The following is a 25,512-nucleotide window of genomic DNA, read 5'->3' as shown; positions in this document are numbered from 1 at the left end:
ATGACAGGCTACTAAGCGGGAATAACATGTTAGAGATATAACATTCTAGTTTTCAATATCCAAATTGTAAAAAGATTGGTGTAAAAACTGTTCGTGTGGCAGTAGTCTGAAGATATAACCAAGCAGGCAAAAGCTATTTGAGCACACCGACAACAATAGAAGTTGCTACTTCATTATAGATCACTGCAGCACGCTGTGTCCACACATTTTCACGTCTAAGCTACATATCCTATCCTGTATTGTACAGTCGCGTAGTGTAATTACAGCAGTCACAGTATAGTCTACGTAAAAACGAATGTTCAATGCAAAATAAATTCAAATGGATATTTAATTCATCATAGGAATAGGACGTTACGTATTTTCATCCTTATGCGGCATATACATCGATTCACGATATACATACACACGATCTGTCTATATGCATACCATGAGTGCACGAGTGCCGCTGGATAAAAAATGTGCCTAAATAGACCAGTAAGGCTTTTTAGGGCTTGCGCCACCTCTCCATGCCATCCCGGAAATACGGACTGTCAAGCGGTGTAGCCACAAATACCAGTTTTACCAATCCGCCCTTTAGTCTGACCAAACCGGGGATTTAACCCACGACCTACCGATCAAGAAGCCGGATGCTGCACTATTAGGCTATCTTGTCTATTAGCTCACCGATCGGCTGATCGCACGAAGAGTTGATCATATTCCGCAGGACCTGCTTCGCGTTTTGAATGCTGCCCCGTTCAGGATTGCTGTTCCTCAGAAAGACCAGCTCCTGCTGCTGCCCGGCCCAGAGGCCCTTGACGCACTCCTTGTTGACACGGACAACGCGAAATCCCTGGGATCGTTTCCGTAACGTCACAACAAAGTAGGTGTCGACAGCTTCGCCTGCCACATGCCTGGAAGCAAAACATCGTTAGCTAACACAGCATAAGTTAACAACAGCCAATCTTGTGGCTAGACTAAAAATTCAAGTCGGCAGGTGGAAACACCTATTATTGAAATGCCCATTCCATCTCCAATACTTCTTAGCCCATTCGCTATTCAGCAATTCGTAGTACACTGTTTCGACCAAAATATACAAAGGGCTTTGCTCGTATCATTCTCTCGTATGCAGGAACTCAATCAGCCATAAGAAAACAGGAAGAGTTGCAGTGGATTTCTCATTAGAAACACTCGTCAGCGCTGCCAATTAGCGAGCATCCACAACTTACCGCGGTCCGCTATCTGCTGACGCACCATACTCCCATGTATTTAATTTATCACAGAATAAGTTAAAAGATTAATAAACCTAAAACTTGATAAAACCAAATACTTCAACTCCAAGGAACGAACCTTAAAGCTAGCAGGGACTCTCGATTCGCTAAAACTGCCCGTCTCCATTCCGGGTCTCCTTCGTGAGTTATCACCATCCCTTCGGCGTTGGTCGCTATCCTGTCGTAGAGCAGGTTCCAGTTCTGTTCGTCCTCGTCCATATCTGTGAGAATGAAAGGCATAGCCCGTTAATCTCCCCCCTAAAAATCTCCAAAAACGCAGACTTCTCACTTTGGAAATGGTCTTGGTGCAGTTTGATCGCCATTCTGACTCCAGGCACGACGACATTGTGCAGCAGGTCCATGTCGCTAAATATCCATTCGTCCTTTTGAGACGTTATTCGAAAGTCACCCTTGAACAGCGAGTGCAGGCCGTACATGAAGGATTCCATGGCAACGTGACTGAAAATAACAATGAGAATCAATGAGAAGCTATTACTATCATAGCATAGTGTCCTATATGGTGTCGACACAGGCAAATCTCACGCCTCAGTGAAATTGTATCACGTCACAATTTCCATTTAGCTACAGGCAATTTGACGGTCATTTTTGACGGGCTTGACGAGCATTAAAATTGGTAAAACGGGTATCAATCGAAAGCTGACTCCGCACTGATTACGAAAATATAAATTTTATTCCACTCGTGTCCCTGGAACTCCCACAATCAGCCTCGAATTTTTCATTGTTATGGAGATTGGCATTGGGACGCAACAATGGTGTCTGGCTCTTTTTCTCTTGAGCTACTATCTCGTTTCGCAAGACAGCATTGTTACGTCCTGAGCTACTCTCTCGTTTCGCCAGACAGCATTGTTGCGTCCCAATGCCAATCTCCATAACAATGAAAAATTCGACGCTGATTGTGGGAATTCCAGGGCCACGAGCGAAAAAAAATTTATATTTTCGTAAACAGTGGAGAGTCAGCTTTCGATTGATACCAGTTTCACCAAATTTAATGCTCGGCAAGCCGGTCAAAAATGACCGTCAAATTGCCTGTAGCCAAATGGAAATTGTGACGTGATACAATTTCACTGAGGCGTGGGATTTGCCTGTGTCGACACCATATAGGACACTATGATCATAGCATCATAAGTGGTACAATATTATTACGTACACAGCCGTAGGTAAAGTATACCAGAGTTGAGCATGGATTTGGATTTGAAGAAACCAGATGTTGTGATAATTTTGATCGGATTCAGATCAGATACATATTCACAATTGTTCTGAAGCTGGATTTGGATTTATTAAATCAGTTCATCCAGAGGTAAGCCCAAACACTCTTCAGCCCTATACGCAGCTGTTCACTGCTCTTTTGGTGAGCTGATGAGCAGAAAAAGGTCATCACTTTCGTCTGCGACACCTCAGTTTTGAAAATCAGGACAAAAGTAAAAATTATGAACAAATCTTATAATTAAAGGTGGCATGGCAACCCTGCCTATACATCAAATGTAAAACCGAACATCGCCACAACAAATGAAAGCTTCGGCCTGCCTTACTGCATGACATAACTCGGTTTAATACGTGATCAAAAAAGTAAAAGGTCCACAGGCTAAAATCAATACCTTGCCGTAAGGTTGACAGACGCTGTGCCGAGTGCTCTCCTACACAACACGGACACCATAAAGGAAAGTGTCACCAACTTTGATTCATCGTCATTTCCCAGGGCCTGAATGAAACGTCACAGTGAAATACGGCAACCATTCCGATTTGGAATCCAGTATCAGATTCGGTAACGAGCAGATTGAAACCAGTATTATCACCACATTCGATACCACGTCAAATTATCGTACAATTGTTTCTTATGCAGGGTTAGAGCAAACCCCCGGGGTCTGCTGACCCAATCTGGAATCCCAGTACAAGTCGAGTCAATACACAAATTGACTCGAGTCATTTTTCATTTTTAAGAAAATGACCGAGTCAGGTCGAGTGAATGAAGAAGTGCGACCCTGAAAACCACTGTTATAGAATCGTTCGTAATTTATCATGCCAATACCGACACGAAGCGTCTTCGACACGAAGCGTCTTACTTGATCGCGTTTTGAGACGCAGTGACGTATCCACGCGCCGTAAACGGACTTGAACATTGCTCGCGATATGCCGGACAGACACAAGTCGTAATCGTCATGGATGGTGACCGAAAAACTGGTGTCCACGTCAACGTATTCCGCTACCTCGCACGTGTTCATCGCCGCTTCGATGCCCTCGTTGTGGAGCCACGTCTCCAGCGATTTGTGCGTGATTAGAAAATACAGCACGCTCTGAACGCAACAGTAACATTTATATTTTTATTGTTTTTTTTAATCAAAACAGAGATTTTATTCATGTTGGGCCAGTCGCCACACAAAATAGTTAGCAAAAATGGTTTGAAAATACAGTAGCGTACGCTTAATTCGGACACTTTGGTCAGTTTAGGCCGAATTAAGCGTGGAAACGGCTTTGTCAATTGTTCGTTGCATGGCCATGCGTAAACGCACACAGCATAGTATCAAAATACTGTTGTGCTGCGTACTTAATGAATTGCAGCACTGTATCTCGATAGGAAATTATTCAAGAATTACTATATACAATTTACTTAATTACTGTGCAAGACACATAGGGAAGGTTAAAATAGCACAGTAAATCTTCAAGGGCTGAAAGACTATTCTCTCCTGATTAAAGTACTCCACAAAAGAGTAAGAAATTGAAAATCAAGCTTTTAGCTGCAGAACACTTATCAGTACCATTCTGTCCCACAGCACAGACGCAATTGTACCGAAGTAAAAGCCAGTATAAGGATTATACTTATATGAGTTTATTGCAGATTGGTCATGGATGGATCGACTTTTTTTCACCATAATCACTCATCTTGCGTTGAAAGGACCGAAGTACTGTTTGTTGTGTCATAACCTGACCATAAGAATTGCGACCCTGAGTCCGAATAGTTTTTTTGTCTAATTTTTACTTTTGTTCTATTTCCCGAGAATTTTGAACGAATAAGGCAGCTGTCCGGTCTGGTGTCCAGAGTTTAGAGTAGTTGAGTGCAGATAAATATGGTCATAGTGGGCTGCGTACCTCCGAAAGTACAACGCTCACATTGTGACCTTTATACGATGTCGTAATGAGATACTTTATACGATGTCGTAATGAGGTAACCATTAATCGACAGACAAATAAATTTTACAACCAGTAGATGTTTAGCTAACAATCACTATGCCAGTATAGATTCAACGTGATTCATCCCTTTCCCCAGTCGATTACTTCTACAACACCGTATGCGATCTAATTCACGCTGGCGCATCTCACCTTGACCATGTAGGAAAGCAGTACTTTTCTCAGGTCGTAAACACCGAGCATGCTGGTGGCGCTGATATCGGAAATGCTGTAACCGTCTAGTACAAAGTTGGTGGTTTGGATCTGGGATAACAGAAATGAATCACACAGACGCCGGTCTAAAAACGAGTGATTGCTAAATCAGAAGAAACCGCAATCATTTATAAGCACTTGGTGCAGGGGGTCAAAGTAATAATATTTGCTACCAGTAATAGCAACAACGTTGTAAATTTTCACTCAATTACAGCCAGAAGTAACTATTTCAAAAAATTACTTCAAGTTGAGATAGAAAACCAAAGTTATGAAAAGTACTCGAGTATGGTTTCAAAACAGAGGTTTGATCGAGCAAACTTTTAGCACTTGATTAAGGCGGTCTATTTCTAAAATTGCAAGATGCCTCTTCGTGACTAACGCAAAATGAATAATCGCACCATAAATGGTTTGAAACTTCGAAACCATATTCAGGTTGCGTGAAACGTCGTGCAGACATAAGCGCACGACTTAGTAGTACAAGCCAGCAAAACTAGTCATGGCACTCTGAAAAGTAGTACTCGATCACCAGCTACAGACGATTCCATACATGCATACCTGCCAGGCGAGCCATCTCATCTGCATCGCCATGTTGAACGACAGCATGTTCCGCGGGTGCCCTGGCGAGCAACAGCAGCATTTTCGATTTTCGAACGTCTCGACGATTGCTTCCACTTCCCTCTGTTGACAGTAGGTGCCTGGAAGAGGATTGAACAAAAGGATTTGTATCTGATTCAAGATTTTGGCCGGCCTAAATTGAATTAGATACGCAAAGGCACTTAGGAGTACAGTATCTCATAATATCTTTAAATAATTATTCATAATATATGAAGCTTCGAGCTGACACTAATCAGGGGTTATCATCACAATTAGCGATAACCAGGGGGCAACCTGCGGCCGTAGACACGTAATTAGTATGTGTTGGCGGCCATCGCCACGAAAATTGAATTTACGAATTGACTCCCGAATTTTTGAGAGATTAATCAATCTTTGAAATTTTCTTTGCGTTCCGCGCGATTCAATGCGGCTTGGAATCGTGTGCTCGTCATGAAAGAAATTTGTTTCCGATACGTTTGGGAGATTCCAATATCTCACCACTATACCGACAATCCAGATTTGAGGCCTAGAAATAGCAGCATGCAACAAAGTGACTAATAACAATTGGCCACATGCATCATCATTTATAACTTGCCCTAAATTTTTGAAAACAATCATTACATCAACTCTACCGGTGAATCTGATCACATGGGCCGAGAAGGGATAAATATTCGATAGTAATATGTGAAACTACTATTATTAATGACGAAATTCATACGCGAATAGAAAAAAATTTTCGCGCTTGGCGTGACCATAACCACTCCTAGTAACTATTCATTACATGACCACTCGCGATTTCGATGTGTATAGTATGAAGATATGAAAGGGTAGATTAGTCCGGAGATCACAGGAAATGGCCATGGACAGTTTAACATGAGATTTGGTGTCCAGTTAGTTTATTGCGACTATGTCCTAGAATGCGGCCGTAGGCTACATGAGTAATCGAAATCCGGCCGTAAATCGCAAAAAGGTCGCCCACCCCTGGGGATCAGGTTTATCGTTAAACAAGGTTTCCGTATGTGTTTCTGTAAACGCATCAGTGTCAGCTCGAAACGTTTCTGGTGAAAAAGATGAACATCTTATTCAATTTCAAACATCTCCACTGAGTTTCTATTAATTTTGAATTTTCCGTGCTAGCCCTGACCAATAAAACCCGAATCACCGCACCCACCCCTAGTCAGCCCAATGAGTGATACACGAATTTCTCGATTCTGGGAGAGAATCACTCAGCTACTCAATTTCGCCAAGTCAGCACCGGATTCATGCTATAAATCAGAATTACCGCTAAATTCCAGTCCACGGACTTGAAACGCAATCACCCCGTTTCCCTTCTGTATAATGTGCACGAGAGCGTTCAGATAGTCCGAAGTCATGATGAAGCAGTCCCCGGGATAAACACAGCCCCATCTGAAATCGAGAGCCGGTAAAAAACACGTAACACAGCGAAAACATCCAAATTTCGCACTCACCGCCCTATTGCAATGTCTCCGCACAGGCTTTTCTGTAACGACAGCGTCAAGTGCTCGTAGAAGATGGAATTGAGATTGTTGTCGTCCGATGATGGCCCGCGGTCGATTTGAGACGCTAGTCGCGTGTTGGAATGGTCAACCCGTTTGGTGCTTGAAAAATGAAGACGTAAGCCCGTTACAACTAGACTACATACATGAAGTTGTGCAACAGTGTTGAAAATAACAAGTTGGACTCGACACCTTGCAAAGGTCGTTGCTCAATTTGAAGTGAAATCAGTCAAGAAACGTATCCACCACTACACTACCCACTTAGAGCTAGCCAACAGCATAGTTGTTTAAAACTCCGCATTTTGGCTGGCGAAGTTTTATAATTTCTGCACAGCAACAGGATCATGTGGTGAATGAGGCGCTTGGTGAATTTGGGATTTTAAATTCGTCAATTCGTGACCCCTAATCCTAATCCTAACCTGACCCCTAACTCGAATACGTTAAACATACAAACCACGTGCCAAATTGGTATGCAGGCTAATATATAAATACAAGTGCCTTATAGTACAATTAACGCACACATTCAATGAAACATTCATTCTCGAATTTGTTAATACAATATTGATACATTGGTTTCATGACAATAATAATTATTGAATTTTTAATGTAGAATTCCAGATGCCGAATTCACAAATGCCATAACTGACAATCTTTGATAACATTGAGTGAAACATTCATTTTCGAATTTATTAATACAACGTTGATGCATCGCTTTCATATACTAGTTAATACATTTCTAATGCCAACTACACCAAGTGCCATATAATACAATTCAGACTCATATGTAGTGAAACATTCATTTTCGAATTAATTATTACGATAGTGATAAATCGCTTTTACAATAATCATAGTTACTGCATTTTTGTTTGATGCCAAATTCTACGTCGCCACTTGCCTTATATTACAATTGATGCTCACATTCAGTAAAACATTCCTTTTCCCATTTACTAATACAATGTTAACGCATCACTTCAACAATAATAATAGTTATTTCACGTTAATACATTTACTAATACAATGTTAACGCATCACTTTAACAATAATAATAATAGTTATTTCACATTAATGCCAAGTGCCGAATTCACTGATAACCACGGCAAAATTGTTAGCGACTACAAGAAAATCGTAAATCTCACTTGTAATTCTTCTCCCAGAACTTCAGCGGTCTCATGTAGGAAGATACAAATATGGCGCTGCCCAGAAAGGGTGCTAGCGGCGCATGGAACAAAGACGAAATCACAGTGTTGATGAGCAGCATGCCGCTGTGCGGTACGGACACGGGCTGCGCGAACGCGTGGAACGTGGAGCCCCACGTGATTTGCCACGGGGCGATGTAGACAAAAACGAATTGCAACTTGAGCATCATGTCTTGAAACTGAAAAAGAGATGATTATGTGACAAGCACAAATTCGCCATGAGAAACGCACGAGTTAAATAATTTATCATTGCAACCGAATATATTTGCAAGATTTTACCTATGTCTAGTCATTTTTACTTAATCCTGAAGGCATATCTTGCAATTTCTAAAAGTAGCTAATAGTAAGCGACCCGTAGGCCAAGACCAAGTGTTGAAACCTGGCCCTTGGTAGTTTTCAGATGTCTCTGAAATTGCTACTTTCACATGAAATTGATCAGAAATTTACAGCGTTACTGTCTTCTACTTTAGTAGCTAGTTATCAGTTCTCAGTTATCGCTAGTATTATGCTAAACAGGGCAGGAAACATACTGATAATCAGAATGAGATGCTAGAATAAAACACAGAATTCCAGCTCGGAGTAACTTCCATGCCGACTCACCTTTACAAAAAGAATTGTCGCTAAGAAGTATGTGATCAAAATGGAATCGCCCGAGTTTTGTGAATCGTACGTTATGTACAACGCGGAAAAGGCGAGAGCGGCGTAATGCATCGAGGTGACCCCGTACGAGCTCCTCATCAATTTCATACCGACGAACGTCAGTATGACAGTGCCCCACCTGCGGAGAGAGCAACGATAGTAAAATATCAGCGTCACATCAAAGGCTGCGACCCGTGCTAACAACATGGGCTCCCAGACTTCATTAGCTACTAATTGATGTAGTTAGGGTGGAGCCCAATTTCTCTGCTGAGTGGCGATTCTCTACTCAGCAACGAGTTCGTTACTCAACTCACGCCAAAAAGTATACTCACACTCAAATGCGTCCAGATCGGCACTCAAATCTAAGTCAGCGCACCACCAGACTTAGATGTCAATTTTCACGGTCGAGCAGCCAACTGCAGGCAACACCCGCCAAATACCGGAGTACCGGTATTGTCGTATATAGGTACACTATTTCGTGATGTGAGGTTCTGCTGAGCGAATGACATCAGTGGCGCTTGGACGGATGTTGTTTTTATAATTGTATTTGTAATTATCTTCTGTACCCTTTCGACTTCTTGCCGTACGTCATCTCGGTATACCGGCATGGTAACTTCTGCAGTGTCAATGCGCTAGCATCCCCCGCCGTCGCCGTTCTTATGGCGACAAAAAAGCCCAGAAAAAGACCCGACGAAAGAAAGCACTCACAAGGAACGAAAAGAACTTGAAAGGGCCGTGGCTTCAAAAATATCAACATCGAAAAGAACTCTGACATCGGGCACTCTAGCTAGGCCGAGGTGGATGTCAGTATAAAAAAAGAGATCGCAACTGCGTGTCGTTCGATATCCTCATATCTGTTCATTACATCGCATTGTGTCTTATCGCATTCTACATTGTGTGTGACTTGTTCAGATCAAAAATATAACTTAACGATTATTATTAATATTACGCATGCTCTTCCCACAATTAAATAGACGAAGCATCTTGAACAGACCCCTAGCATGAACCTCGATCAGCTGATAGAGTTTCTGCATGATAATATCAGTGTTGGGATGGATTCGCTATACCTTCAAGCCAATTTAGACGATAGCAGCAATAAGCTATTGGAAACAAGAAATACTGAATATATTTAAGGGAGAAAATGTCGGGTGGGTCTGGGTATTTCGGGAAGTTGAATGGTAGAGGGGCAAAGTGAATGGTTCAAGGATAATTGGAAAGAAATCCTGAAAATATGTTAATTTTTCCATTTGTTTTCACGATATAGACGCATTCTTTTGTTCTATCAGGCCTGCACTTACGTGTTCACCTGCTGTGAAACTTATCTTCATAAATTTCGAATGGGTTTGTAGCGTCTTGCAAATATACTTCTGTGGGGCACAGGAAAGTTCTGGGTATCTTCAAGGATTGATATATTTCTATTGGGTCATCTTCAAAGAGTGTGGATCAGCTGAGGGCATTCATTGCATTTAGATAAATCAGTGAGAACTGCGTCTACTTTGTAGGTCAGTGACGAAATAGGGACGACAGCGTCGTGTTGTCAAGACAAAATCGTTCACACGTGTCCGGTCGAAGGCGAAAAAAATCTGGCAACGCTATCTCGGAAAACGACGTCTGGAAATCGATACTTAACTGAGTAGAGAGAATTGGCGCGCACTCAACGCTGAGTACCAATCGATTTTTAGTTGAGTGGGGATTCGCATTTAAGCAGTACTTAGTTGAGGAGAAGAATTGGGCTCCACCCTTAGACAACGCATCACAATGTATCAGATGTTACATAAACACAGGTCAGTAACCAAGTACTGCTACTTTTTGGGATTATTCAGACATCTCGAATCGCACAGTACATAAAATATTCCTCCTTAGTTATCGAACAGAAACAGAACGAGCGGCACTCACCCGAGACCATACAACCCCACAACATTCCCAGCATCTGTCGTCAGCTGATTCATAATAACCAGCGGATAGATAAAGTTTCTCTCTGTGAAAGTGAGCCATATGAACGCCTTTTCGAACCACATAACGCTCGCAGCCTCAGTGATCTGTCGGGCAAAATATTTGTCAAATATTTGCCAAACACGCGGTCAAAACGGATCGAACAGCACCTCGAACAAGGCATACTCTCGCGCTTTCAGGATAGGCTTGGAGAACAGCAGCCACGGCAGGTGCTTGCGTAGCTGTGGCATGAGGTAATGAAGGGTGAAGCCTATGGTTCCGGCGATCACGTATAGTACAATACTCAAGACGGACTGGAAAGAAAAGGCAGATAGGCGACTCAAAATCACTTTCAGCCGATTTCATTTGGCTGCGAAATTAAAATATCTAACAAGCCTATCTTTGTAGTGTATTTTCAGTAAATGCAGTTGTTGTTTTGGTTCATATGTCACTCAACATTAGCACTGCGTACGTCGGTCGAATTGAAATTGTGTGCCGCGGGCAAGCGAAGAATGTTAAAAAGGGAAACGTATGCTTCACTTTAGTGTCGCTCTGTTATATATATTTGGTTTAGTATTTCATTTATGTTTGTTTTATTTTCCTACATAACCAAGGAAAAAGCCTATACGGGTGATATCATATCCTGTCAATATCGTCTTATGACCGTTAAGAAACAAATACTTTCGGTGTAACCTCAGTTTCATCAATATTAAGAATGCTCGTGCTCGCAACACTAATTGCAGTTGTTCTATTGTAAGTAATTGTAAGCCGCTCATTTACTCTGTAAACACTAGGGTTGTCCAAAATTTGGAAAATCTTACAAATCCTTGTTGTAATGTCTTATTCTATAGATTATTGATAAAAAACGACACTAGGCCTAAAAGATGCTCACAAGGAGGCCGTTAAGATTTCGTGCAAAGCGTTTGAAAGTAGCTGCTGAAAAATGGGCGTGCCACCGACCATAGAACGGCGAGAAGACTAGTAATCACGAAACCACGGCTCTTGATTGGCTAATCTGCTATGCTTCAATGACCACGACATCAGCAGCTTGCTGATTAGGTGATCAAGGAGTCTGCTACCGGCGGCGATTCTGAAAGCGCATTGTATGTAGGTTGACAGATTATGGTTTAAGGCTGATTCAGGGTATGTTGAGGTACGAAATACATGATGAACAAGCCACAGCTGCTTCACAAAATCGTCTAAAGCATGACCGCTTTACTGTGAAGGAAACCGCCGTAGCCTGTATGCCTTGTTTACAACGAGGGAAAGCATCGGCGCTTATGCAAGTGGCGACGGATTCCTAGTTTAAGAAAGGATATATCATTATTGAATACAAATATAAAGCTTAACAACGACACTATAATTTGTGTGATCTTATTGGGCTCAGGTTGTAGTACATAGTTGAAGTTGAAGGATCGGCTGAATCAGACGGTTAGGCCTGGCACTTATCAGATGTTTACAGCAAATTGAATTCACTTGTAAGTGTTTTCAAAGTCCCAAATGATGCCGCAGAAACGAGGTGTAAATGTAAGCACACACATACTGTGATTGATATGATATACAAACTATGCTGGATACTATGCACTATGCAGTATTTTCTGTGCTTACCTTTACATCCCTTTTCTGCGCGATTATTAAGGACTTTTCCATATCATTGACATATCATATCCAGCATAGTATGTGCTTACTATTACACCGCTTTCATGGGTCATCATTAAGGACTTTGACAACACTTGCAAGTGAATACAATTTGATGTAAGCATCTGATAAGTGCCAAGCATAACCCGCCGATTCAGCCGATCCTTAGAGCATTCAAAACTTCAACTATGTACTACCACCTGAGCCCAATAAGATCACCCAACTAATAGTGTCGTTGTTACGCTTTATATTTGTATTCAATAATGATATATCCTTTCTGAAACTAGGAATCCCTCGCCACTTGCATAAGCGCCTATGATTTCCCTCGTTGAAAACAAAAGGCATATAGGCTGCGGCGGTTTCCTTCACAATAAAGCGGTCATGCTTTGGACGTTTTTGTGAAGCAGCTGTTTGTTCTTCATGCATTTCATACCTCAACATACCCTGAATCAATCCTAAATCATTATCTGCCAACCTACATGCAATGCGCTTTCACAATCGCCGCCGGTAGCAGACTTCTTGATCACCTAATCAGCAAGCTGGTGCTGTCGTGGCCATTGAAGCATAGCCGATTAGCAAATCAAGAGCCGTGCTTTCGTGATTACTAGTCTTCTCGCCGTTCTATGGTCGGTGGCACGCCCATTCTTCAGCAGCTACTTTCAAACGCTTTGCACGAAATCTTAACGGCCTCCTTGTGAGCTTCTTTTAGGCCTAGTGTCGTTTTTTATCAATAATCTATAGAATAAGACATTACAATGGAGGATTTGTAAGATTTTCCAAATTTTGGACAACCCTAGTAAACACGTTTGTAGCTTGTTAGCTAGTTCAAAATATAAAACCAGTTGGGGGCTGTAAGGTTCGTATATTTCGTACACTTTGACTCTGAATAGTATAGTTCTAGTAATTATTGCCAATCATTATGTCACGTGTGCTTTGATTTCGTGTTTGTAACATGTTTATAACAGAATTCAGGTTGTTGAAGTTTAAATACATTGGATACTAATCAGCATAGCACCATTGGCATAGCCAGTTGCATTTCACAAACTCTCGACTCGCTAAATTTAGGCGGGCAAATTTATCAGAAATATTTCAAACTTTGTCAACAGCTCCATTCATTCTTATTCAGTATCCGGTATAAGAAACCCAAACCCATACCTGCAACACTGTGAACGCGGTACTGCAATGAATGGCGAAAGCAAAAATAGCCAGAAGTGGACAGATAACGATATCAGACTGCAGCCTTTGGCTCTGCGACGACACACATATCGGTAAAACTGCGGCAAACATTTCCGCACAAACAAACACAAACCAAAGTCTCGTGAACGTAACGAGTGCTGATTTGGTCCGGGCTGTCTTCGACGCGTGGGGTCACGACCCCGTTTTCCGCATCACCGACTTCGGAGTCGTCCTCTGTCTTTCCGGAAAACAGTTTTGCGCGAATGATTCTCCTAACAGACAGAGAAACGCTAGATGCAGCCAGACTCTTCCAAGTACAGAACTTCAATATACGGTTGGACAAGATATTCATATTGAAATAAACCCCAGCATTTTCAGCTGAGGCACAGTGTCAAGGGTTATCGTTAGTAACTAGTAGAGAATTCAATAGAACTTTATATATTTTCAGTAGTTAACTCATAACTGCGTCCATACCGGATTTCGACTGTTTTAATATACATTCTTATAAATTCTCTACTAGTTGATGCTTAATCCAGACGAGTGTCAGCTGAAAATGTTCGGGTTTTTTTCGATAAGGAACTACTATTCATTTGGACATTTATTGGTTAAGTGTGTAATTTACCATATATGAACTGGATCGTTAGTCTGCCGACTTAAATGATATGATACGGAGACCAGGAGCCCACAAAACACGGAATACAGAAGGTGCTGGCTTCCTTCCTGAAATCAGCAAAATTTTGATAACGACACTAAAACAGAATCGATATGGGCCCATACCTCGGTCTTCATTCCACCGTAGCAGAACCCGAAAACGGACAGCGAAAAGACGGTGCTTCTCAACAAACTGAACGCCGCTGATTGGAGGCTGTTGGACGCTGCCACAAGAAAAATTGGATCGCTGCGATTTCCGGGGTATTATTTCAATTGCACAAGAACTAAGAACTTCCAAAGTAAGGCAGGACAACGTAACCCTTTATCACGAGTCGGGCTATGAAAATTTGGATGTTTGACTGATCCGTTTTGATCAAGACAGTTGAAATATGTACCCTTTATTAGGTGTGAGAGCCAACTACAACATACTATTATCTCGTTATGTGATAGTTCTTGAACATTCCAGCACTTCATGCACAAGTTTGCGGGGGATTGTATCCCGAGTAATATTGGACCTATTGCATTTTTACTTGGCTATGAGCCGTTATTTTAATGTCAGTAAAATTGTGTCGAAATATACTCTTTACCGACACAATATATAAAGGTCCGTGACCAGCAGAACTCAATATATATCGTTGTCTGACGGGTATTTGTCCGCTAGTCTGCAAGAATTCTCTATCCCAGTTTTCAAAAGCGGCCTTGGACGGCTTTAGACATAACTAATATCCCTCATTTCAAATTGTCTATAATTATTCATAGGAACAAGCGACAACCGTTTGTTACATTTTTGAGGCATATTCAGAGGTCAATCAGAGCCGCGGTTGGGAATCACTGCTCATTACCATTTCACTTCTAAAAGTTATGCAAGCCTATTTAAAACTGCTCCATACTTCACATCAATTTATCCAGTCAGAATCTTACCAGATCCCCCGAACATATGAATCTCCGTTTGCTCCGCGAGATACATCGCAAACGTGTTGATCTGGGGAAGAAGCCCGAGCAGAAATACGAAAGGAAGGCTCATGATAAAAACTGAAAAAAACAAGAGACCGTCGGAATGAGACTTTTTCGAAAACACGGCGCAACGAGCAAGGTTACCTAATAAAACATTTCTTGCTACTAAACAGCTGGCCTTCGTGAAGTAAAGACCTGCATATACGTAAGTGTTGGGGATGCGTACGCTCCCATTGCCGAGATAATCGAAAAGTAAAATAAGTAAAGCGACGACGCAGAAGTAAATCGGACGGCTGTAAGCGATGACGCGATTGAAACCCTGAAAAGAAAAGAAAAAGTGTCGAAACAAATTCATGCGATCCCACCACGATTTTTTGATAAAAGCATCCAGGAAAACAAAAAAATGAAATTACATGAGTGGGCGAGGCGGAATCGGGCTGCACGCTGCTGATGAGAGAATACTGCGCGGTCGCTATGACGACGCAAAACCACAGTGGCCAAACGTCGTAGAAGAAGCCTTTCTGCAACAGAACCAGGCCGAGAACCGCCACCAGTATCGCGAGCAGAGTGGACAGCCAGTTTTCGAAAAGGTAGCGATTCCTAAAAGCACAAGCAGAATAACAATGCGTTGCATTATAGGGCAGCAGTTCTCAACGTTCCCAGCCTTCAAATTCTGTGAACCGTTGAACTTCCAAGTACAAAAATTAATTCAGTATGTAAACGCAACAAAACAAATGACGGAACTTAAATTTCATGACAAATTTGCCATCGTGATTTTGATTTTACATCTGTTACGTGTGTTTCTATTGCAGTTTCCGCAAGGCAAAGGCCAGTTAAAACCACCAACTCGATTTTACCGTCAGAGTTCTATTGCAAGAAATATGACTTTGTCGTTTACCGGACTCTATTATACAGTCAAATGTCGCTAAACTTTTTCGCCAAATTTTGTTTGAGCAGTCATCGTAGCTTTCACACTGGTCTCAAACGAGCAGCTGGCTACTTTCAAAAGCCTTCGACATCCTCTATGGTGCAATTTAGACGAAAATTGAAACATATGCGACACAGTATGACAAAGCTAACCGAGGCTAAGATATGGCCAGAAGAAATGGAATCTTACAGAAACTTGATATTCCCGAGATGTTTAAAGTGGACATCCAACGATATTTGGCGGACTGCCTGAAAAATTGATGCAACCGGCATAGGACCAGGGACCAACGGTTGAGAAACACTGTCATAGTGAGATATAAGCCGAGCGTTGCGAGCTTTCATCAGCCACCCTACCTTAGACGTGTATATAATCACGTTAAAAATACCATCGTAAGCGTACGAACCTGTCCAAGAGATCAAGAAGAGAAAGACGGTCGTATTGCAACACTATTGACTTGAACGGCAAGAGCTTGAACTTGTAGGACAACTTCACTTTGGGCGTGGTCGGTCTGCGACGCGGAGGGGCGACGTGGTCGAGCTAGAATTCCACGTCAGAGGCAACGTTTTATTTGTGTAAATACCGATCAGTTGAAATCATATTAGATAGTTCCTGTACAGCGCCGACAAAATCTTTATATTATGTAGTTCCAAACAAAAGCATTGCGTCACATAACCCTTTTAATTACGTAATAAGCTACTGGAGTGGCCACATTTACCACTAAACCAGAGACAAAAAATGCCGCAGAACATTCACATCAGCAACTGATACGATTCTAAAACCAAACCGACTCACCATCAAATCGATAGGCGACATGTCCTGCCAGTCGTGATTCAAACTGCCGCTTACGTCAGACTCAAGAAAAGCGGGCAGGTCCATGCCCCGGTGCATACGGGCGCCACTGCAAATGCAGACTAGTTTTAGAGGGTCCATGAAAGGCCGATGTTGAAACTTCAACTATAAACTATAAAACTAACTACAATGTCCTTATAAAATTAGTCCTTACCCTGTCCTACCTCCAGTGCTCACCACAGGTCATGATAGCTACACAAATGACACTAATAATCACTGGGGCTGGGCAAAAGTGATCATACCTTTAATCATTGTTTTTTTAGTTATAAGATAGCTTTTTAGACTAGACGAGGCCGTGATTAGGATTAGCACTGGGCGAAATTCATGACCTTTTAGTCATCAGCTGCCCAAATTTTTGGTTAGGCTTCTCAGAACTTAATCCCGGTTGTGCAGTTCAGAAAATTATCACAAAGACTAGGTCACAACAGGTGTCAACGAAATCAACGTTATAACCCCCTACGACGGGCAAAAATGATATTTCGTAAAATCACCTGAAACTTCTCAGGCTTGGAAACTCAAATCTCCTCCGCGAGCGGCTGTCTGAGGCGCTAGGCGGGCTTTTGGCTTCGTCTGACGAGTTACCGGCTTGCCTGAAAGGAACAATGTACGAAAATAAGTGATGTGAAATAGATACAGACGCGAGTGATCCTACGTCGACGATAGCGTTCTACGCCGTCTCCTCGACCTGTTCACGGTGGGGTTATTGGAAGATATCATCTGCGCCGTGCCAGTGGATTCCCCGAAAGTGTACGTCAGCCAATTCCCGTGCTCATCTAAACATTCACGCGTATGACGTACCATTACGAAAAAAACAAGTTACCGAGATTACAAAAATAGGAAAGTCAAAGTTACTCTGAAAATTGGTGGATTAAGGAGCAAACTGACGATTGACAAACTAGTAAGTAAGGAGTTTTGTTGATTCCAGTTAATCTGTGATTCTCAAAATACTCCTTCCTACTTTGTGTGTAGTCTTAAATTGATCTGCAGCCAAATTTAGCTCTTCCATATTATACAATGCCGTTTCCACGATAGCCTGTTGTCGCCAGGTGGTATGTAACAAAGGATTTCCACTGTTTTGCCTCATTTCGTTACTCACTCAAATGATGATGTTCTAGACTAATTACATTTCTACTCGATACTTTTGAAGGCGCAATAAAGTAGATTATTGATAACTTTACAGCGTTATTACGAGTGAAATCTTGTCTCCTTTTTGGGAGTAAGTATGTTTTTCCTCGTCTCGTTACTTCAAGTTCAAGTGAGTTCAAGTGAGTATTGCTTTCACAACTACATTCATTGCAGTAAAGAATTTATTAACTCGAAGACTTTTCGTGTGCCCCTTATCGAGAGTTAACGGCACAATAATAAGCACAATAATAAAGTCTTCGAGTTAATAAATTCTTTACTGCAATGAATGTAGTTGTGAAAGCAATACTCAAGTTTAGTACCGCCAACCATATTAGTCAAGTGATTACGTTCTTAGGCTACTTTCACTTCTACTCTTCAGTTTTAGAAGCGCAACTTTTCGTACTTCAGCTCTTGCTAAGTGGATGCATCTTATTGACGACTTTGCACTGCTATTGCGAGCAAAATCGTATAACTACCCAGCCACATAGCGTTTGTATCTGATTAGCCTAATGCGTGATTTTGCGCTAGACGCAAAGTCGCATCTCGCAATTTAAAAAGTAGCTCCCTCCGAGTCACCACTAAACGTAGGTGTATTCACATTCACTAGAAGAGTACATCACAGACCTCACATTTTCTTCGTCTACTTGAATTATATTCAGCAAGCCATGAATTCGCAGTATTCGTACGTTCGCTGCTCACAAAAACGTCCAGAACAGACCAAAATTTTGTCGGTACCTTGAAATGCATGCGTAGCACCGACGCTGGTGTCGTCATGTTCGACAGCAATGTGAGCGCTTGTGTTATCTTCGGTCTCCTTCAGTTTCCTGACAATCTGAGGCGGCATGTCATCGGGATTGTTGCAATCAAAGGTGGTCGAAGCGACGCCGCTAAAGATATAAGAAATTTCTGAAAGTCGACTTGGTTGAGGATTCGTATAAGGCGTTGACGGGAGGTGGTTACTTACAGAATTGCGCGGGGTGGATTTTGGAAAAACGCAAAATGACACCACGGATGGGTGCAATTTTGGCAGATAAATCCAATTACAGGTTAGTTCGTTCAGTTCGTACGACAAAAATGCAGACATATACAAAAATCTACTTTCTACCATTACAAAATACAAAGCGCAAAAAGGATAGCAGCAGAAGTGGAATTACCGTAAAAAAATAACCACTTCGGTGAGTAGTGTAAGTGGGCACAACTTACTTGAGTACTCAAAAAATGCAGAAGCACAATGTGAGATAACAGGCTATTCAAATAATCGCGAATTTATTCAGTTATTTTTTCACAGAATTTCAATATTGTAAATTTATTATCTATCCACTCACAGCTTAAAGAGCGAATATATTTGCCAACATGATTGTAGTATTGTTCATTGCAATACTCAAATTACTGTATTATTGCTACTTATTTCATTTCATCGAAATGTTCAAGGTGTATTACCAACGTCATATTGCTAAGTTTGGGAATCCTACTTACGTAGAACCGGGGATAGGAATAGGTTTCATCGACGTGACGGAGCCGCTGTCTTCACTAGTGTTGGACGTCACTCTCGACCGAGATTCTCCCGCAGGGTGACGCACTCTCCGCGACCTGGTACGAGGCAAAGGCCGCGCGTCTCCGGCACGTGGGTAAAATTGCGAACGGGCGCCGTGAATTTGATCCGCGTTACCTTGGGAAAAGATGCGAAATTTCACAGTTTGACTTGGGCGGAAAAATAAATAAATTTTAAAAACGCTACTCGCGTAAAAGCAACACCGCCATGATCCGAAATACTCGAGTACGGGCAGAGGTGGGTCAGTATCAAAAGTAACTTTACTTTTTGGGGTACTGGAGATGATTTTTCTCAACTCGAACTACTTCCCCCAAGTTTTTTACGAAAAGCCTGAACAAAACCAGTAATGACAATGCAAACAGGTCAAACAGGTGGACTTTTCTAAAAGACATTAAGTTCACATGATAGAGAGTCTTCATTTGAGTAAGTAGCGCAAGCAGGCAAAGTCTGCTTGAGTACTCCAAAAAAGCAAAGGTACTTCACGCACACGAGGTAGCTCAATCTGATTCACTTTATCATTATCGGCGAAGTGTCCGATAAACGCTATTCGTTCTACAATGCAACCGATAGACAGACCACTCACTTGTGACAGGGTGTGGACGGCAGGACATTCCGCTCAGTGGTGGAAGTGGCGGCCGGTCGAGCGCGTCCTGACGGAAGAAGCGGAAAGTTATCAGTTTGTGGCACAAACAAAAGTTAATAGAACGGGTCCATGTCACAGTCTTGTACTTGATATCAATGGGGCAGCATGCTACTATTTTTACTTTACACTTACAGATATCTGATCTCATCCCGACCTAGTTACAAACTCACAACTTACATCGTGCATCCATACTGCCGACGCCCTTTTGACAACCCTCGGACGCTCCCTGCAAGAAAACGTTCCAACAATATATTCAGAGAAACACTTTCGCGATTAAAATTCATTTCCACGAACCCGCCGCCATCTATTCCATCAATGACGTCTAAGATATTGACATCTGAAACAAAACCGCTACCGTTAAACGACCACCATGATGAAAATTAAAACAGTAAATTGACGATCAGGAAAATATCATCCAGAAAAATGAAAATTCAAATTTGGACCATTCAAGTTCTGCCGTTGAAAAAGCATTCCATGGAATCCTGGGAGATGGATTAAAGGGGCCACGTTTTAGAATTGCCGAAACAGAAACAGTTGCAATCCATGTTCTTAACGTAGAAAATTGGCCCGAGATAGAACAACGCAAGTACCTTGGACCCAAAAGTTCAGCACGATCAAAACTCCGGTAACAGTCAATACTGATTATAATTAGCCATAGTTTTTCCAGCAAATCCATGGATATTTTTTTGACAAAATAAATTTCTATCTCTTTGTCAGTACTACTATCGAAACATGCGCAACAAGGCAACAACCAAAGAATGTAACTGACCAGGGCTGACGGCGTTCCCTTGCCACGCCGCGCTGTCCCCAATCAGTTTATTGATAAACTCATCCGTATCCGACCCCGACTCTCGCCAACGCCCCTTTCCCAACTCCCGTCCACCGTCCCGTAAATATTCGTCCCCAGGCACCGGAGTGCCTGGTCGTTCCGACCGGACCAGGCTCACCGAAAGCCGCTCCCGGTCTGCTTTTTTCTTTTTGACTTTACGTGACCCGCCAGGGCCCGACCCACTCTTCCCCAGCTCTTCCGCCTTCCTTTCCGGGGTGTGGGTCTCGCTAAAGTGTGGGTTTGAATTTCTAGACGAACCCTCCAATTCGTTACTACCGCCCAACCCCTTGCCCCCGTTGGCACTATCCGGGCTTATGACTGGCAATTCAGAGTCATCGACTGAAATCCCAGTGAGCCTGACCTCCCCAGGCGACACTTGCCCCGGCGACCCGGGCACCGGCCCTTCAGATTGTAGGCTAGAGTCCCGGTGCCACAAACTCAGAAGTCTTTTAAGTGAGGATGGCCCGCGTCCCGGCGAGGACCCGGCCCTGCGGCCCCCGTAAGGCGGCACAGTTGACATGCCGCGTCTGCCCCGCCGCTCGGGCGCCACCTGCCGCAGAGAATTGACCGTGTACGAGGAGCGTCTCTGGAAGAAGAGTAGGCGGTCCGACGCGTATCGGAAAGACTTTGAATAAAGACACGCGGTTAGGATCAGTCGGTGAGTGTAAAAGTGTAAGCACTAGGATTGTTCAAAATAACTTTTTTCTTCAAATTATAATGGATATTCGATGAAATTGTTAGGTTGGCTAAAAAAACACGCTGCACACCAAATTTGGCTCAGTTCCAACCTGTAGAAGCATTGCTATAAGAGAAAGAAGTTTTGGATATAAAAATTAAAATACAAAATTTTTCAAATTTGACTGGAAACCTCACGAAATTGTTAAGTGTTCGAAAAAATGATTTTCCAAAAATAAAGCTCAATTTGAGCAGAAAGTTTTGGATTTGAAAAAAATATCATTTACTGTGGGAAATTCTTCAATTATTTATCATAGAACTACCTACGATAAATATTTTTCAAATCCAAAATTTTCTACTGCAATAACTTTGCTTCCATTGGTTGGAACTAAGCCAAATTTTATATAGCCTAACAATTTCAAAGGAAAGTCGGTAACATTTGAAAAAATTTTGTAATGAATTTATTTTATTTATTAACTCTAAAACTTTTTTCTTTTATAGCAATGCTTCTATACGTTGGAATTGAGTTAAATTTGGTGTGTAACGTTTTATTAGCCAACCTAACAATTTTATCCAATAGCCAGTAAAATTTGAAGTAAAAGTGTTTTCCGAACAGCCCTAATGAACGTGCGTACCCTTTGCGCTCCTAAAACCGGGTCTCTGGTCAGCAGCTCTTGATCCGAGGAGGGGTTGTCCTTCTCTGTCTCCCTTTTTGAAGAAAAAACACAAAATCAAAACAACAAGGCAAACACAGTGTTTTGCAGGTTTTACGAAATTTGCGCATGTGACGCAATGAAAAACCACAGTTTATAATGAGACACTTGAGCATACGATACTCGAGCACGTGACTTGACCACGATACTTCTACTTCTGCTCGAGAACAGACGCTCACTACGATGCCCACCTCCGGATACAGCTTAACCCTAATCCTGACTCGGAAATTGCTAAAACACTGTAACATGTGATAGCAAAAATTGTTTCTGCAGCTGGGAAAATGGATCATTCCATGTCGACACGAAAGGTCAGGTATGTATCTCAGGCGTAAAGCGCATCGCGAAAGTGTAGAGTGTAAAAAATAATTCTTACACAGTAGCTTTTTGAATTTGCGTGGCACCAATCCCGGACGAATCCCTCCCTGATTCCTCGGCATTCTTAATAAATGTACATTTGTTGAATTTTCAATCAACGTAACACATGGCCTGAGTTTCTGAGCAATGAAATTTAAAAGGTATTACCGAAGCCGCTTATTACCTGGTCTGTAGGGACCGTCGTCTTTTCTTTGTCCATGGTTGCTGAAGTGCTCGCTGCGTCTTTCACAACTGAAAAATATCGCAATATTTGTAAAATAGAACAATTTTCACACTCAGCCGCGGATGCAGAGGAAGAGCATGAACCCAAGAATACAGTTTGCAGTCTAGTTACTGCAAATTGTATTATTAATCGCATGAGCATCCCAGAGCCTGATATGGGCAAGTTGTCAGTAGAGCGACAGGAAGGAAAATATCAATAGAGATAATATCAAGCTGGAATAATAAATTAAGAAAATACATATAGTAATGGTACAGTGACATGTGCCAGGGAAAATACAGGAATAATGCAAAAGTGTAAAGGTGGATGAACATAAGTTGTGATAAGGCAAGGGTTATGGCAGAGTGCCATGTATTCAGTGTGATGAGGAATTCGAAATGATTGGCAATATCAGCACAATAGAGGACAGATTAGGAGCATTTAAAATAAATTAATAACAATCAAACTGATCTTGGTTCTATCACATCTCCGTTAACTGACTGGCCACGTAGTATCCTAAGATATTTTGTCTTATATCATTACTGATATGAGATATTCAATTGAGGAAAGCATCAAAGATGAAGTACAAATTATTCTCATTTACCTGTGTCCCCTTTTCTTTTTGCCTTCAAATCCAATTCTGTGTAATAAGAATCAGCCTTAGCCCAATCCTCGTCAGTACCTGCAACACAGACGGTTGACGCTAGTAAGTTCAAGCATCGAGACTTCACGAATGCCTTGAAAAGTAAACGTCAGCAGAGACATATAGAGTAGCTACAAAACTTATAGGCTATTCCAAGTGGATCATTAAAATCCGGCTCAAGTGGAATATCAATGCAAACAGGATAAGAAGCTAGCTGAAATATCAAAATGTAAAGCGGAAGTGGGTAGTAGGCATTGCCCGAAGTTTATGCAGGTGAGCCTTAAAGGTTGAATTTGCACCGATAGCGGTGAGAACTGCCGTTATGTGACCATACCGACATTGTCAACAGTTGAGTTGTGACGAGGAGACATATCATTCAGTATTGATCAAAGCAGAACAGGCACAAAATTTTCATCGATTCTCAAATGCCCAGCTATGATTTGGCTTTCGAGAAGTGAAGGCACATTTGCAACAAGAAACAATATAGTGACCGTTGAAGCGTGCTAAAATATTGATGAAGTAATTCCCTTTGGTCTCAGTCGAAATTGGGTAATCCCTGAACAATTCTATTCATTCCAATCAAATCACCGCTCCTATGTCAAAGTAAGAATACCAATAGAAGAGGCTGACAGTTGACACTGTGTCCCGGTTCATAGATCAATAGATATAAGCACTACAGATAAAATATCATGGTGCAGCGGAGGACAATCAATCATGAGTGGTGAAAAATACTAGTTCGGTCCAAGGTGCAGTCATATCTGCCGAGCACAGTCTATCTATGGAGGAAAGCATCTCTACTGTGAGGTTTATCTAGGCTCATCCTCCCCTACATTGCTTTACCAACATGGCATGTTCACAAAAAGAGCAGAGAAAAGCCCAATGAAGCAAGAATACAAGGAAGAGAATGAAAGATGGCCGAAAAATCATGATCGATTACTAGTAGTACCGTAATTTTCCATGTATAATGAGCAAAATTTTACCGATTTTTTGTCCTAAAATCAGGGGGGGTGTGCTTCTCCCTCAAAATAAAACTTGAAATCACACCGTTCTTCATGTTTGTTGTCAATCGCGCATCACATTCAGCCATCGTGCCCAATTATTCACATTACTATTCATGTACTGCGAATGGAGGATGCGTATTATACATGTATGGAAAATTACGGTAATACCAGTAGGCCAAGGTCTAGGTTACATTGACTGATAATACTTGATCATTTTGACATCGTACTGTCTGTTCATAACATCACATTGTGTCTCGTGTATCCCGTTTTACACTGTGTGCCTTGGACTAAATGAAAATAATAGAACCAATGATTATGATTTGGACTTAGATAATCCTGCATTTCCTAGTCTGAGCGCACACATACCTGATGAGTCTGAGAGTTCCCTTTTTCTTTTGATCTTTCGCCTATCCGCGGTTGCTTTTCCCGCGTTTTCGCTCCATGGGTGATGCCGTGCACCGCGTATTGCGCGACGGCGATGTGGCAGTGTAACTGATTTCACTTGTAATGACGAGACGTCACCTGAGAAACCAAATGAAATGACTATTCAATTACCAGACAAATTTCATTGGATATTTCTAAACCCCACAGAAAAAAGAAGCTACAACTGGCACATTATTGCGTAAGTGAAACTTTAACCACAATCACCAGTCGTGTTGCCCTCATTGTCTTTAAAGTAGACCTGACAATTGTGACTCAACAAATTCGATGGGTCACAGAAAAATGATGCTATGATCATGATCATTGATTGAGTAACAATTGGTTTTGAGGTCACAGATTGTTATGTTTGATCAGAAAAGAAAATGAGTAAGTGTCAGACATTGAGAATACCATGAGACCATGAGAATATCAACGCAAATCAATTGAATGTAACTTGCCACGATTGGACATGAGACCCGAAGACAAATAAAATATTCCATATGTATAGCCGTAGTTGAATACTGGTGTGCAGGGCATAAGGGAGCCTACACCGATTTGCTATACTTTGTAGAATCGCCGATGGGCATCGTGATTCGGCAAAACTATGATGACTTGTAAAT

The 25,512-nt window shown here is 41.8% G+C and overlaps 1 protein-coding gene across 2 annotated transcripts in view; it reads right to left on the bottom strand.

The window, feature by feature from the left end:
* The window catches only part of LOC145458414 (pecanex-like protein 1), a 37,669-nt gene that overhangs the window by 5,765 nt on the left and 6,392 nt on the right, over positions 1–25,512 (bottom strand). For both annotated transcript variants that reach the window (XM_080336778.1, XM_080336779.1), the window contains exons 7-41: positions 24,839–24,994; positions 23,433–23,510; positions 22,793–22,860; positions 22,628–22,692; positions 22,177–22,249; positions 20,807–21,491; positions 20,332–20,374; positions 20,215–20,263; positions 19,978–20,044; positions 19,319–19,511; positions 18,578–18,729; positions 17,370–17,490; positions 17,209–17,307; positions 16,661–16,766; positions 16,272–16,405; positions 15,354–15,540; positions 15,085–15,259; positions 14,908–15,018; positions 14,113–14,210; positions 13,958–14,055; positions 13,469–13,607; positions 13,315–13,407; positions 10,692–10,835; positions 10,486–10,628; positions 8,551–8,728; positions 7,891–8,129; positions 6,707–6,856; positions 6,520–6,644; positions 5,199–5,338; positions 4,584–4,694; positions 3,329–3,559; positions 2,864–2,967; positions 1,537–1,706; positions 1,327–1,468; positions 664–890 (exon numbers count right to left, since the gene is read on the bottom strand). In XM_080336778.1, coding sequence (XP_080192904.1) covers positions 664–890; positions 1,327–1,468; positions 1,537–1,706; positions 2,864–2,967; positions 3,329–3,559; positions 4,584–4,694; positions 5,199–5,338; positions 6,520–6,644; positions 6,707–6,856; positions 7,891–8,129; positions 8,551–8,728; positions 10,486–10,628; positions 10,692–10,835; positions 13,315–13,407; positions 13,469–13,607; positions 13,958–14,055; positions 14,113–14,210; positions 14,908–15,018; positions 15,085–15,259; positions 15,354–15,540; positions 16,272–16,405; positions 16,661–16,766; positions 17,209–17,307; positions 17,370–17,490; positions 18,578–18,729; positions 19,319–19,511; positions 19,978–20,044; positions 20,215–20,263; positions 20,332–20,374; positions 20,807–21,491; positions 22,177–22,249; positions 22,628–22,692; positions 22,793–22,860; positions 23,433–23,510; positions 24,839–24,994 — 5,094 coding nt within the window. The remainder of the gene's footprint in view (positions 1–663; positions 891–1,326; positions 1,469–1,536; positions 1,707–2,863; positions 2,968–3,328; positions 3,560–4,583; positions 4,695–5,198; positions 5,339–6,519; positions 6,645–6,706; positions 6,857–7,890; positions 8,130–8,550; positions 8,729–10,485; positions 10,629–10,691; positions 10,836–13,314; positions 13,408–13,468; positions 13,608–13,957; positions 14,056–14,112; positions 14,211–14,907; positions 15,019–15,084; positions 15,260–15,353; positions 15,541–16,271; positions 16,406–16,660; positions 16,767–17,208; positions 17,308–17,369; positions 17,491–18,577; positions 18,730–19,318; positions 19,512–19,977; positions 20,045–20,214; positions 20,264–20,331; positions 20,375–20,806; positions 21,492–22,176; positions 22,250–22,627; positions 22,693–22,792; positions 22,861–23,432; positions 23,511–24,838; positions 24,995–25,512) is intronic.

This window comes from Botryllus schlosseri, chromosome 16 (genome assembly GCF_051294905.1).
Source record: "Botryllus schlosseri isolate E-star chromosome 16, Bs_hap1, whole genome shotgun sequence".
In the NCBI taxonomy this organism is placed as follows: domain Eukaryota; kingdom Metazoa; phylum Chordata; class Ascidiacea; order Stolidobranchia; family Styelidae; genus Botryllus; species Botryllus schlosseri.
This window is presented reverse-complemented; position numbering and strand designations above follow the sequence as displayed.